Below are 14270 nucleotides of genomic sequence, written 5' to 3'. Positions count from 1 at the left end.
GCACACACAGACATACACACACACACACATACGCAAACAAACACATACAAACACACACACACACATGGACACACGTACACACGGAGACACAAATACGCACAATATTATAATTATTATTATTACATCTTTTAGTACAAATTCCATGCAAGAATCGATGAACAAATCGACAAAGCGAATGTAGCCATGACACAAGGTTTAAGTGGAAAACTTATGTCAGTGCTGGAGTCGACTTTGTCGAAGTTAGGGCGTTACGATGAGGGCAGTCTCATTGGATCAATTCTTAGTTTTACCAATGTTTCGAGCTCTGGCAAGGATCTCGGACAAGGATATGTGAATTTTTTTCGAAATAATATGGATCAAATACGTGGTAAAATCGGCGATGACCTATGGACATTAAACTTCTTTGAGGAATGGTATTATCAGCAAGTAAATATGCTCTCCACTTGGTTATCAGAACGTATGGATCACTCCTTACACTATGCCCAGGTCACGTCTATCTCTCATATTATTAAGGTAATAAGCTACAACTTCACATAAATAATAATAAAAATTCGGAAAACAATATAATATATATATAATTAGAACATTATATAACGCTAAACTTTATGTTTTCATTTTCTTTATATATAATTTTTTATAACCAGAACTCATTGAATTGAAAAATCAGGTTGTAATCAAAATCTATGATAGGCATGACCCCATAGTCTATATAATATTGATCAGAGTGATGAGCTGAATCGATTTAGTTCCCTTTGTCCTTATTTATAAGCGTGTCGACTTCTGCTGTAAAAGATTGAGACTACAAACATCAATTAAAACGCTTAAATTCAGAGTAAAATTTTATTTAAATATCCCTTCAATGGTTGCAAAAGGCGTATTTCAATTCACAGACTTTATTACCACGGTCAGAAAATTGATCAAGATTGTCATTCCAAAAGAGAAGCGCAGCGTATGTGTGGATCTGTTTGTTTCATGTGTAATCAGAAAAGGAGCTTAACATTTTTTCAAAATCAGTTCCTGGAAGACTTCAGGACATCTTATACTTAAATTTATTTATTTCGATCATTTCCGCCATTTTAGAAGATATAAAAGCTAGACTTATATATAACGCTCAAACGGAGTTTGTTTAAAAAAATCGATAACTCTTCCCTTTATTTTGTTATAGATTAAAAACCGTATCGAAAATTATAAATAGTACGAGTTTGCTTTATTTTTTCGATAAATCGTCCGATAACTTTTTATCGAGAATAATCGAAAAATTGATTTTGTTTTTTTAGCCTAATTTGAACATTTTTAGACCTGTTGTCTTCAAATTTGCGTTGTATATAAAGTTAATCGATACAAAGATTTTGTAATTTACAAATTTTGGATATCACGCCCCCTTCTCCCCCAATTTGTAAAAAACGCATTTCAAGTACTAGAGACTTGTGCTTTGACATTTCATATTCACCATATGATTACACTCTGAAAGTTTTATTAAGATCGTATGTCTACAAAAGAAATTATTGTGTGTATATTGTGTAAAAGAAGTGCAGAATGATTAGAATATCAGATTAGAGGGTTCAGGGTATCTCCTATTCGAGCAGTCTCGAGTAGAGCCTTCTTACTTATTTATTGTATAATTTAGGGGAAACAAATGTTACAAATCCACATTGTTGGTATGTATTTGATGTAAAACATATGTTCTTATGCGTATTATGCCGTTTAACTTAACACTTCAACATACTTCAACTTTCGTAGACTATAACCTTTAATACTCGCAAGTATTCGCCCAGAAACGTATTTTTATTTAAAATAAATGGTCTGTTCAGTGTCAAACTGGACTGAACTGCCAATACTTGCCACTCATATGCATAGATTATTTTATAGGTATAATGTCTACATCAATAAAATCGCTTTTTGCGATATGGGGCAGATAATCGCAGCAAACAAAAAAAGTTGATACCTATGTTTTCACAAAGATAATCGGGAATAAAAATGATAGGGAAGAGAAGCATTTGTCAGTTAATAAAAAAGTTTACAACTTTACTGCAAAGCAATACTGTCATATTTTGAAAAATCTAATGCTGAATGGTTGAACGGCTTTATCTGCTTATACGTCACTTCATAAAATCCTTGTGCACGGGACCGATATTATAAAAGCAGTGTTCCTGCCAATTGAAGTGATATCTGAAAAAGCTCTTGAAGCACGCAACAAGGATATGCGCAATTATCACTAGAAAAAATTCCTGCTTGAACACAATGGCCAATTTATTCAACTCGCTTTTGAGGTTCATCAGATCCACTCATATAATTATAAATTGCAAAAAGCACTTGATTGCACTAGATATTAAATTAGATCAAGAAGTTAAAGATTTTTTTTTAATAATCCTGCTTCTTGATTTACTCGAACGCCGACTGATTTCGTTTTATTACATTATTATATGTGTTATTATATTAATTACTAGCTGGCCCGGCAAACGTTGCATTGCCCTATCCATTATTTCTAGGTTGTTGAAAGCTATGTTGTTCAGGTTGGTTATTAATCGGATTTTCATTCAAGCACCTTGTGGTAAACGACATTCTTCGTTTTTTGGTCAGGTGCAAGAACAAATAATGCGGATGGTTTGCCAACACGTGAGCATGCCACATACAATTGACCATGAGAGAAAAACACGCATTTTCTAGATTGAGGCCACAAATAGTCAAAGATTGGCCCTGTGATTTGTTGATCGTCATGGCGAAGGCAAGACGAATCGGGAATTGAATTCGTTTAAACTCAAAAGGCATTTTGAATAATAAAATTAAGGTCATCCACATCTTTATTTTTAGCCGCCAAAACCGACATTCTGCAATTGCTTCGAGAAATCATCCGCAGATAGATCGTTCAACAATGCAACTCTCATATTTACAGACAGTTGAAGTTTGGTTACATATCGCCACAGATTTGATGCTTGATGGGGTGAATTAGAGGTGGGGGTTAATTTTGACAAAAGCCGAATTTGTATAAAATGCATATAAGTATACATAAAAAATTTGGAGACTCTAGCTTTAAAGATTTGGCAGATATAAATTTATTATTTTCGATAATGTTTTTAATCGATAACAAAATAACGGGGCAAGTTATCGATATTTAAAGCAAAACTCGATATGCGCGTGCTATACACGGACCTAGAAAAAAAATTTTTCAAGTCTCTAGCTCTTATATCTTCTGAGATCGACGCGTTCAAACAGACGGACAGACGGACAGAGCTAAATCGACTCAGCTCGTTGCCGTGATCAAAAATATATATACTTTATGGGGTCTGCCACGCCACCTTCTGCCTGTTCTGTGGTTAGTTACCATACGCCGCACAAGTTGATCATCTTTTTCGATAACTCATTCGATAACCTTTTTATGAGAATAATCGACCAACCGACCAACGGCAAATTTTAAGCTTTACAATTTTCACAGGCAGAAAGAGTTGCGCACACAGGCGCACAAATGAAATTGTTTGTCGTTTTGTTTTGCTCGTCGCCAAAACATATTGTTTATGCGCATCAACGCTTTCTGCCCTTCCCCCAAAGAATCACCGAAATGCTTACAATTTGTTTGCATGAGCGTGGCAAACGCTTTTAATATTTCGGTATACCCTTCACTCAAAAGGAAAGAGCTGGGATCGTCGCGGACAAAAATTTCAATTTCAATTTTTGTCCGCTGCTGAGAGTGATGATTTCAGAGACCATAGAGAGCGAGAGAGAGGGACTGAGAGAGAGAGAGAGAGAGAGTAGGACAAATGACACATAGCTGTGCCTCATACGGAATCAGGATCATTTCGATTGAACGCTCACAGCGCACTGTTATTGTCGTGCAGTATTTTCGCTGCCCGAACCTAATATCTGTTTTTTTTTTTTTTTTTTTTTTTTTTTTTTTTTTTTTTTTTTTTTTTGATATTTTGATATATTTAAGTTGGTCACTCTCGTGAGAAGTGACCTGAGCGCAAAAGTAAAAAATTGAATATGGTGAAAACGAATTATTTGGACTTTAAAAAGGGAACAGCCGAATGTAATTTGTGCCTTAAAATAATAAAAACAAGTGGTAAAACATCAAATATGGCGTCACATATGAAAGAGAAGCACTATGATGCTTACATTGCACTTTGGGCGATTTTCCGTGATAGGCGGCATAAAGTCCAAAAATTTATGGTGAAATATTAACATTTTTTTATTCCTTAGTTGTTAACACTCCAATTAGGTGGAAAACATTTTTTGTGCATTTTTGGGGTCAATTCTTTCTGTGTGGGAACACCTAAAATCAGCTGATCTGTTGAAGCTTCTACGTTTAAAAATTGGCACGAAAAATTTTCTGCTGTTGCAAGTGCTCAAATTATTATTGTTTTCATTTAAAATTAAAAAAAAAAACTCAAAAAGGAAAACAAAGCTCAAGGTACTTGTAACCTGTAGCTAAAATTATATATGCATAAATTTTTGTTTGCTTTTTATTGTCGAGTGTTATTGCTGATTGTATTTTTAGCAAAAAATCTAACAATTTTAATTGTTCCGTGCAGAATTACTTATAAAGTGCATATTAAAACAGGCAACTAATAATGATAAGTTACTAAGCAATATGTTTAGTTTTTGGTATTAAAAAGCCTTCTTGCTCGTTTTTGCTCCTTTTGAAAAAAATGCACTTAAAGTTTCCTCTGCATTCATCACCTACACGCATCTTGATATTTGGAACAACAACAACCACAGCCGCATAACCTTTACTATATATTTATAGCTATATAGTGTGAGTTCTCTATCAACCCAGGAAAGTTTCAAAGTTTTTGCAAAGACTTTTTTTCCCTATATATTAAGACATTTAAAAAAAAAAAATAGAATTTTCGTATACTTAATAAGGGGGTGAAAAGAAGGCGTGGCACTATTTAAGAGAAAAAAAATCCGAAATTCGAGATAATATAATCGCCCATAGTGCACTGTTCAGCAAACTGTGCGGAAAAGACGGAACTTGAGATGTACCGAAGCTTGCAGCAAACTTCTAGGGAAAGCAATCCAATAATTTGTTGGATTTTTCATAAGGCAGGTATGCCTGGAGTATCGAAGGTCGCATTACGATGCTTCGGCAATAAAATGTATTGTCAGCGACTCACGAAGTCGTATAATAATAATAAAATTAATAAAATAATACTTATTCTTATTATTATTAGAATTATTATTATTATTATTATTATTATTATTATTATTATTTTTTTTTTGTTTTTGTTTTTGTTTTTTTTTTTTTTTTTGGAACGGAGACCTAATTTATTGTGGGAAAAAGTTATAAAAAATCTAAAAATATTAATATGTCGTTTTTTTAAAGTTGCATATCAAATATCATACTGATATTTTTTCAAAACTTAAAATATCATCGATACGGTACTTTAAAAATATTCGACAGCCCTACTTTTTACTTGTTTAATCAATAATTTACCATTTAAAATTTTGCTATTTGAATTTTTATATAGACTTTACTAAATCTACTATATTTCATACCAGAAAATTTATTCGGACTTTGAATTACAAGGTGTTCTTGAGGACAAGTTAAATTCAAAAGCATATCAGTCAGTTATACAACGTATGACTGCCGAAGAGGCAACCTGTGCGCTGACTATGCCTGATGTTGCCGATGGAGAGCTGTAAGTAGCCACGTAGTCACAGCCGAAAATAACGGACATTAACCTAAGATTATGTATTGCTTGCAACTTATAGAAATTGTGACGATATGCGTAATGGTGATGAAGAGGACGGCAGCGAGGGTGGAGAGTCAGGTACCCATTCATCGCGCAGCATGCCAAAGCCAAAGATTGGAGCCGCTCAAGCAGCGGCCGTTACCAATGTGGTAGCTGGCCGTGTGGGAAATCTCCTAGGTAAAGGCATTGGCGGACTTAGCTCAAAGCTAGGAAGTGGTGGCTGGTTTTGAATCCTTTGGATATATAGTTCCATATATATTTTTTCTCGTCCAGCTTCTGATGGCAGCTTTGTAGCTTTGCTAAGAGCCAAGTCCACAGTTGCATTATTCAATTTATTTTGTTTGACATCGGAAAATAATGGATTCGATAAATATAAGTCTATTCCATAATATCAGTGGATATACATGAAATCCGTTGTTATTATGTATATTTTTTTTCATAATATTTATGTATAAAATCAATCATGGGTATTATTATTTAAAGAGCAGTTATTTCTAGTATAAAAAACAGAAACTTACATAACAAACATAATTACCTCTTCAATAATAGTATAGTATACACAATTATATATACATATTAACTACAAAAACAGTAAAATATTAATGGATAGCAATATGTTAAGTAATATTGCGTGCATATTTCTTCATCAGAGGCATTTCTTCTAGCAGTTATATTGAAGTATATATATATATATATATATATATATATATATATATATATATATATATATATATATATTTATTTATTTATTTATTTATTTATATATACCAAATAATATAAAATAATATGAATAACAAATAATATAAAAATCATGTAAAATGTTTATTATATGTACTCTAATGACATAAGGCTTTATAAACAATTTAATTAAAGTGCAAATTTCTTAGAACAGAATATTTTATCTTCGTCGGTTTGGCTGTTCCGATTCTAATTCCGCTAGATAATTATAAAATATTGTAATGATAATAATAATATCATATCATATAACTTTCGTGTTATCAAACCATAAACAAAATACAAATTAATAGATTTAAACAGTAATATTGTAAGTATCTGGCATGGTTTAACATTTTCGGCTCTTCGACTAGAACTTAAAATTATTCTATTTATTTCACACAACAGATAAAAATCAAATTGTTTCCACAATAAAATTTGAATTTAAGTGACTGTTTTTCAAATATGCAAAAGAAAGTTTAGATACATTATAAATATAATAATAATTCAATCTACTTGAATGTATAAAAAAAATAGAATATTATATGTACATCTAGCCTTTATTACAAAATATAATTGAGAAGCAAGAAACTCTGGCATACCAATTGGAAACTGTATCTTTTAATTAAATACAGTATGTTGCACAATATATACACAAGTAAAAAAAGTAAAACGCTGCATACATATTTATAATTTTATAAACGGGTCTTCCACACCAGGGGCATTCATCAATCACTTCAGGAAACTCTGGAGGTAAAAAGGTAAACATTAATCTCGCCATCCTTCCGGTTAAGCCACAGATAGGGCTCCACCTTCATTACCAATGTTCATTCGTGTGTACACCGCTCCACGACTTTGGCGACCAAGTCCTCCAGTGGACGGTGATTGGGATATCTCTTCGAAGGGCTCAGGGTATCTACAAGTGGCGTTTCGAAAGAGAGCTCTGACAAAGAGTACTACTTGTATAAGAAACTACTAAAACTGCGCTGTTAAGCTGAAAGCGCTACCATAAAGAACAGGAAATGCATATATGATTTAGAAGGCCCATCTCGAATATATAATATGGTATGCTTACCTCCACCACGCACTATAGCACTGCAGCAAGACTGAGTGGCGGTAGTTATCGATGAGAGCAAGGTAAAACTGTAGCCGACTATGCTATGTACGGATAATCAGGAATTTGCTGGCAGTCATTATTGGTAGGGTTGCCATCCGTCCTGGAATTCCGGGACATGCTCCGCTTTTGGACGTATTGTCCCGGTGTCCCGACCTGACACCAAATTGCCCCGATTTTCTGCTGTTTCGATAAAAAACTCGTCATTTTGACAAAATGCCACTCAAAACTTGAACAAGTTTTTATCGAGACAAGTGAAGAATTTGTTTGAGAAAAGCAGCGTAGGTGAGAAAGTACAGTTTTTTGCAATAAACGTACACTCGTGCTGTTACTCGGAAGAATTAAAGATAGCTCATTTCCTATATGCGCACAATGCAAATTGCGAAAGGGTTTTTTCCTTATTAAATTCGCTGTGGTCAGACGTAAGAAATAAGTTACTGGTGGAAAATGTTGAAAACATACTTTGTTTAAAATAATTTGGTAGACATAAGTTTTTCCCAGTTTTATAACATATTGATAGATGAATGTTATGTATGTATGTATGTTGGAAAACTAGACAGTGTGGAGAAGGATAACTGAGGTAATCATAAATATAAGCACAATGAAATATAAGGATGTTCTCATACATATCTATGTATGGATGTAATTGAAATTTGTCCGAAAAGAATGTAATTATGCTAAATATAAAGACAGGGAAAATTTAATTTACGTTTCATTGATTTCAAATGGACTTTTTTTTAATTTTGATGGTCATTATTAGCAAATAGAGTTACACTTCAAGCTATCTCTCATTCACTCTGACATGGCGTCGCTTTGCAAATCAGTGCGATAATTCTCGCTTTTAGCATCGCATCGCTTATCACGGCCACTCTGACATCAGCCTAACACAAGATCGCAAATGCTGAAATTTAAAATTGCTACAGGCAGCTAGAGCTCGCACACGGGCATACAAATGCTCATAGTACATGTGGCATACTGTAAGTGTGTGTGTGCATGCTCGTCGCGAAAACATTTTCATTATGCGCACCAACGCTTTCATACCCTTCCCACAAATAATAACGCAAAAGCAAACATTCTGCACGAGCATGGCAAACGGCTTGAAGAGAGCGGAATACTTTTCACTCAAAAGGGAACACATGGGTTCTTGCTGCGACGAAATTTCAATTTTCGTGAGCTGCTGCTTGTCCTCACATGCATACATACATATACATATTTGAGAGACCTAAGAGCAGAGAGAGAGAGAGAGAGAGCAAGGGAAACATTCAGAGTAGAGGGATCTTTTCTACAACAGTCGACCATCTTGGCTGAGCACATGAAGAGAAATGGTTTTGTGTCCCCATATTTTCGTAGGCCGAACCTGAAAGTGAGGAGCCGAGCAAATACGAAGTGGTCTGGGAACTAATGCTCGAAAAAAAGTGTGCAAAACGCTTTAGACTACTTGTCCGGTCTATGTGTTCTCTGGTCAGTGGTTAATGTTAGTGCTCTAGCTCTATAGGTGTAACTAGTTTTCGATAAGGTTTTTATTCGATAACAAAACTCGATTCGCGAGTGATATTCACGGACCTAAGGAAACAATTTCAAGTCTCTAGCTCTTATATCTTCTGAGATCGATGAGTTCATACATACGGACAGACGGACAGAAAGACAGACGGACATGGCTAAATCAACTCAGCTCGTCGTCCTGACCAAGAATATATATACGTTGTGGGGTCTGCCACGCCTGCTTCTGCCTCTTACATTCATTTCAACAAAACCATTATACCCTGATTTCACATTGAAAATGGGCTCAGGGTATAAAAACAAAACCAAAAATCACTATACTTACAGATGTATTCATTCTGGGATAGTTGAGTTTATTCTCTAAATCTAAGGAAAATAAATGGTATAACTATGTATTTCTTCTCAACATTTTTTTTTATTGATTTTTGTATATATCAGTATTCGTTTGTATAATTAATTGTTTTAATACATCAAATTATTTTCTAAATTAATTTTTGCGTTTATCCTTATTAATGCCTTTCTTATTTATGCTTTTGTTTCGTTTTTTAATGGGTAATGTAACTACGCATTTATAATAAGTGGGGTGTATATAACATTTTATATGTATGTATAGATATAAGTATATAAATACTCCTTAAGTCTAGACACGTTTATTTGTATTAACCTCTTAACTATACATATTTATATCTACTTACTCACTAAAAGTCCTATTAAATATAAACGGAACAATTAACCAATATTAATTGTAATTAGTTAATTTCATAATATATATATTATCTTTATTTTTTCATTGAATGCAAATTATTTATTAACGCTGTCATCTTCTGTGCATATTTTAAATACATACATGTATTTACATGCACACACAACAACAATCTCTCTTAGTCCTTATAAAACGGAAATCAAGTGATGGGGAGAGAGGGAAAGAAAAAGAGACAAAGGCAGCGAGAGAGAGTAGTCACAAATATGAACATAAATATGCTCCATTGTACGTATGTATCTTAGATGCAACAAAATGAAAAGTCATTTATGGACTGAGTGGCGAACTTATATCCATACATACATACATTACATACATATTATTACAAAATTAATTTGTTGAATTAATTTAGCATGTACAAATGCAAAATGCTTCTTCTTCTTGTTATTATTAGCTTAGAAGTTAATATCAATAAATAAATCTGTAAATATTGCAAAACTGTTTCTCATATGCGTTATTTACTAAGTAAACATTTAAATAAAAACACAGAAAATTGGAAGCATAGTTAACGTAAATATAAGTTTTTGTTTGTTTTGCTTTCGCCTTTGCTCTTGCTTTTGATTAGAATATAGACTAAAGCTAGTGTTTAGTTTCTAGATATACGTCTATAGATATGTGTTTTTACCTATAGAACTATATCTTAAACCATTCTGTCTTTAAAACTGTGGCTGAATATTGGTTTCGTTTTATTGTAATTCAATAAAATGGAATAAGCAAAATAAACCATCTACACACACTTTTGTGGGGCATTGTACCTATTACAAATTTATTTATGTATATTTCAACGCCTGACACATAGTACACAATAGTGTGTATGCGACTGGGACAGTCTGCTGCTTATGGTATGTATGTGTGCATCTCTCTTGACACGCGAATACATACATACATAAATGATGTTATTTTAATAAATTACACATAGTAATGCACACATACATATCCAAATTCCTTAAGTTGTTATTGTAAGGTGTGTATGTGTAATTCTTTAGATTCACAAATACTTCAATTGACTTAAACTGTGTGTGTAGGTGATTGATTGTGTTTGTGCTTACACATCTACAATACATCAATCAATATGTACATACATATATTTCAGTTTGTTTAATTAAGTATTTAACAGTCTTTTTCTTATAATTGGCGATGGCTTTACGCACATTGTTGTGTTTACGCATATACATAAATACATACATACATATGATGCATATTTATGTACATATGTATATACCATGACATACCGCTCAACTAAATGTTTGGCATCATCTTTCGAATGTTGTATGACATAAACACCTAAGTATGTACAAATGTTTAATTATATGTATATAAGGTGCGCGAAATGTGGATTAGTTTTTATTAGAAAGTAAAGATGAGGTTTGGGGCCGAAATAAGTAAATGGGACAGTTTTCTTGGTTTTCAGATTAATCATATTTGGTCTTCGACTTTATATGAGCATGTTAATTCGCAAAATTGCTATGAATATTGACCGAAAGAAGAATACTAATAATAGTTTACTTTACTCAAACATAGAATACATAGAACTCGGCTTCATTGGGGTCGTTTAAACGAAACTTCCTGCTAAATACGCAATAATTTAATTATCTTTGCCAATATCCACAAAAATTGTCATATGGAATAAGAGAATAAATTTAACTTTCTCTGATGAGAATAAGAAATTAGGATATTGTTCGTGACCTACGAGCATCCAAAATAGGCCACGTGTAATGAAATGATGGCTGCATTGGGTAATAATCGAAATACTTTAATTTGTTGGGGTCTCTTTCACTCACATTTGGAGGTTGTAATTATTGCGGATAATAATGTTGTTGAATGGGGAAAAGTGGACATGCTTGTACGCATAATGGAATAGGTAAACAACAAAGTTAGATTGTGGCTTTAAGATAAGAATTATAAATTGTTCCAGTTACTTATTTCGTTTGAATATAATTTGTTTAATTTCTTTAAATTGTTATGTATATAAATGTTATGTTTTGTGTGCTATTATGATTAAAAATATTGATAACTTTTTGGAGCTAAAACAGCTTTCTTTCGTTTTTATCTTGATCGCTCCTTTTACATATGCCGCAGGGAGAATCAAAGAATCGGATACTTTTTTTAGTATTAGCTATCAGGTCCAGTTTTTTTTTAATAAATTCGTACGTTCTTTCTTTTATAAAACCATATATTTACATTCACGACTAACAGTACATTTCTCGAAAATAAAAGAAAGCCATTAATACTGCTTTTGTTTAACTGACACTCTTCGCATATATAGTGTAGTATGTATATGTATAGGTGAAAGAGAATTACCTAACAGAGATATAACCCGATATATATGGTATGCTCGATCCTGTAGAACCATCAACATTTTCCCTTATAGATCGTGTGACCAAATTTGCGATTATACATACATGCATGTATGTATATATATATATATAACTTTGTTGTTTTGACTTGGCATAGTGTGTTGGAGTAAGGCACACACTTTGATAATGAATGGGGCGATAATTGTTATGGGCTGCTGGTATACTAAGTATTTATATGTATATACATGTACGAATTTACGAATATATGGTGTACTTTTGGCACTTGTCCAATAATGGCCACATGTTACTTATGTTACGACTATGGCAATGACGATGATGGATGCAGTAGAGATAAATAGTGAGGGAGAGAGAAAGAAAGCGAGAGCGAGGCGTAGTACGGTATTGCACGGTGGACCCAATTACCTGTTGCATTTTAGCTAATTGGCTACCTGGCGTATGCTGATCCTGGAACAAGAGCGATTAAACCTGACTGACTGACTGCTCCGAAACGCCTCAGGTCGAGTGAGTGTTGGTAGAACGTCTTTGGCAGGCAACAAACGCTGAGTGACGTCATATCTATGGTTGCATATGCTGTCATGCTACTGCTAGACTGCTACGAAACGCTTATAGCTCCAGTTTCAGTTGAGGTGGGTGTCGCGCTATTGCCAGTCGCAGGTGGCGGATCGGATGTGTTGCGACGCTTTATAATTAAAGTTGGGGCGTCACTGGACGACTGGGCGACTGGACCAATGTTAATGTTGCTGCTGTTGCTTAGTCTGCTGCTGTTTGTGGCTGCTAGATGATTGCTTAACCGTTGCTGGAAGTGTTGACTAAAGCTACTACTACTAAAGAGCGAATGATGTGGATGTGGATGTGGATGTGGATGAGGGTGCGGGTGCTGGTCCGCATGCGGGTGTAGATGCGGGTGGGTAAGTGGTGGTGGCTGTGAGTGTGGCTGTGGGTGTGGATGTGGCGAATGTGAGTGCGTGTAAGGATTGTGAGCCAAAGCCGCTGAGACCGATTGAGTTTCGAGCAGTGCAACATTGTTGTCCTCGCGGCGCTTAGTCAGTTGATTGATGCTTAGAGGATTGTTAATGTCACGCGGATTGGCGCCAATCGGATTGCGATGTAGGCTTATTGCAGGTAGCGATGGAGGTGTAGACGCTGGTGCCGATACCGATATGGGTCCCGATACCGATACTGACGCAGGTGTAGCAGCAGCAATCGTCACCGACGTTGCCTTCATGCCCGCGTTACTGTAACAGTTGAAGCTATTCGTTGCCAAAGAGATAGCTGTAATAGTACTGGGGCTGCTGCTGACAGTTGCAGATACAGCTGGGAAAAGTTGATCCGGATTCAGGCCCATGCCTAGATGGCTGAACCGGTTGCGAAGCATCATGGCGCGCTCATTAGCAGCGTTCGGTGTCGCAGCAATCGATGATGAAACAGTGCTAGAGGTATTCGGTGTGCTGTTACTAATGCTACATGTTGAGCCGATACTGCAACTGGAGACTGAACCTAAACCTGAACCTGTACCGGAACCTAAACCTGAACCTGTACCTGTACCTGTACCGGAACCGGATATAGATCCAGATCCAGACGCAGATATTAACAACTGACTGCTCGCCGACGCCGTCTGTTGCTCCGTACTACTGCTGTTGATAACAGAAAGTGGACCAGCATTGCTATTGTTGTTGCTCGTGTTGGTGGTGGTGTTGATGACGGGCGTCATTGGACTAGTTAACATATTCATATTAAGTGGACTGGCCAAGCTCGTCGTCGTTGACGGACTCTGTAGGCTGGAGAGCCCGCTCAGACATCCGGGACTTGACAGCGATTGACTCATTGACTCAGTGTCCTCATTGTCGGCGAGCTTATCCTGATTCATATCGATCATTTCATCGCCGCTACCCGAGCTTCCCATTCCGGCGCCACCGCTCACCAGTAGGTCCTCATCGTCATCGTCATCATCATCGCTCAGCTGGCTCAGATTTCCAGTGTCGTCCATGCCGCTGCCTTCCTCATGGCCGTCTCCATGCAGTGCCTCCATATAGCGAATGCATTTCTTTTTGCGTCTGTACAATCAAAGAGTGGTAGAAAAGGAGAACTATTATTAGTTGATTACAGAAACTAAACTGCATTGAAAGCATTGCTAATATCTGCTTTAGCTATTACAATATGAAGGGCATTCCACA

At 35.3% G+C, this 14270-nt stretch overlaps 2 protein-coding genes across 14 annotated transcripts in view; one reads left to right on the top strand and one right to left on the bottom strand.

Annotated features, from left to right (window-relative positions):
- The window catches only part of LOC6585831 (calcium-dependent secretion activator), a 29616-nt gene extending 23335 nt beyond the window's left edge, over positions 1-6281 (top strand). For all 5 annotated transcript variants that reach the window (XM_044007152.1, XM_002011420.4, XM_015160795.3 and 2 more), the window contains 3 exons: positions 133-513; positions 5497-5636; positions 5710-6281. In XM_044007152.1, coding sequence (XP_043863087.1) covers positions 133-513; positions 5497-5636; positions 5710-5920 — 732 coding nt within the window. In that variant the 3' untranslated portion in view covers positions 5921-6281. The remainder of the gene's footprint in view (positions 1-132; positions 514-5496; positions 5637-5709) is intronic.
- A 3887-nt stretch (positions 6282-10168) lies between these two features.
- The window catches only part of LOC6585830 (protein pangolin, isoforms A/H/I/S), a 53512-nt gene continuing 49410 nt past the window's right edge, over positions 10169-14270 (bottom strand). For all 9 annotated transcript variants that reach the window (XM_015160783.3, XM_002011419.4, XM_032733017.2 and 6 more), the window contains one exon: positions 10169-14150. In XM_015160783.3, the coding sequence (XP_015016269.1) occupies positions 12689-14150 (1462 nt within the window). In that variant the 3' untranslated portion in view covers positions 10169-12688. The remainder of the gene's footprint in view (positions 14151-14270) is intronic.

This window comes from Drosophila mojavensis, unplaced genomic scaffold, assembly GCF_018153725.1.
Source record: "Drosophila mojavensis isolate 15081-1352.22 unplaced genomic scaffold, ASM1815372v1 contig_151, whole genome shotgun sequence".
NCBI classification, from domain to species: Eukaryota; Metazoa; Arthropoda; class Insecta; order Diptera; family Drosophilidae; genus Drosophila; species Drosophila mojavensis.
This window is presented reverse-complemented; position numbering and strand designations above follow the sequence as displayed.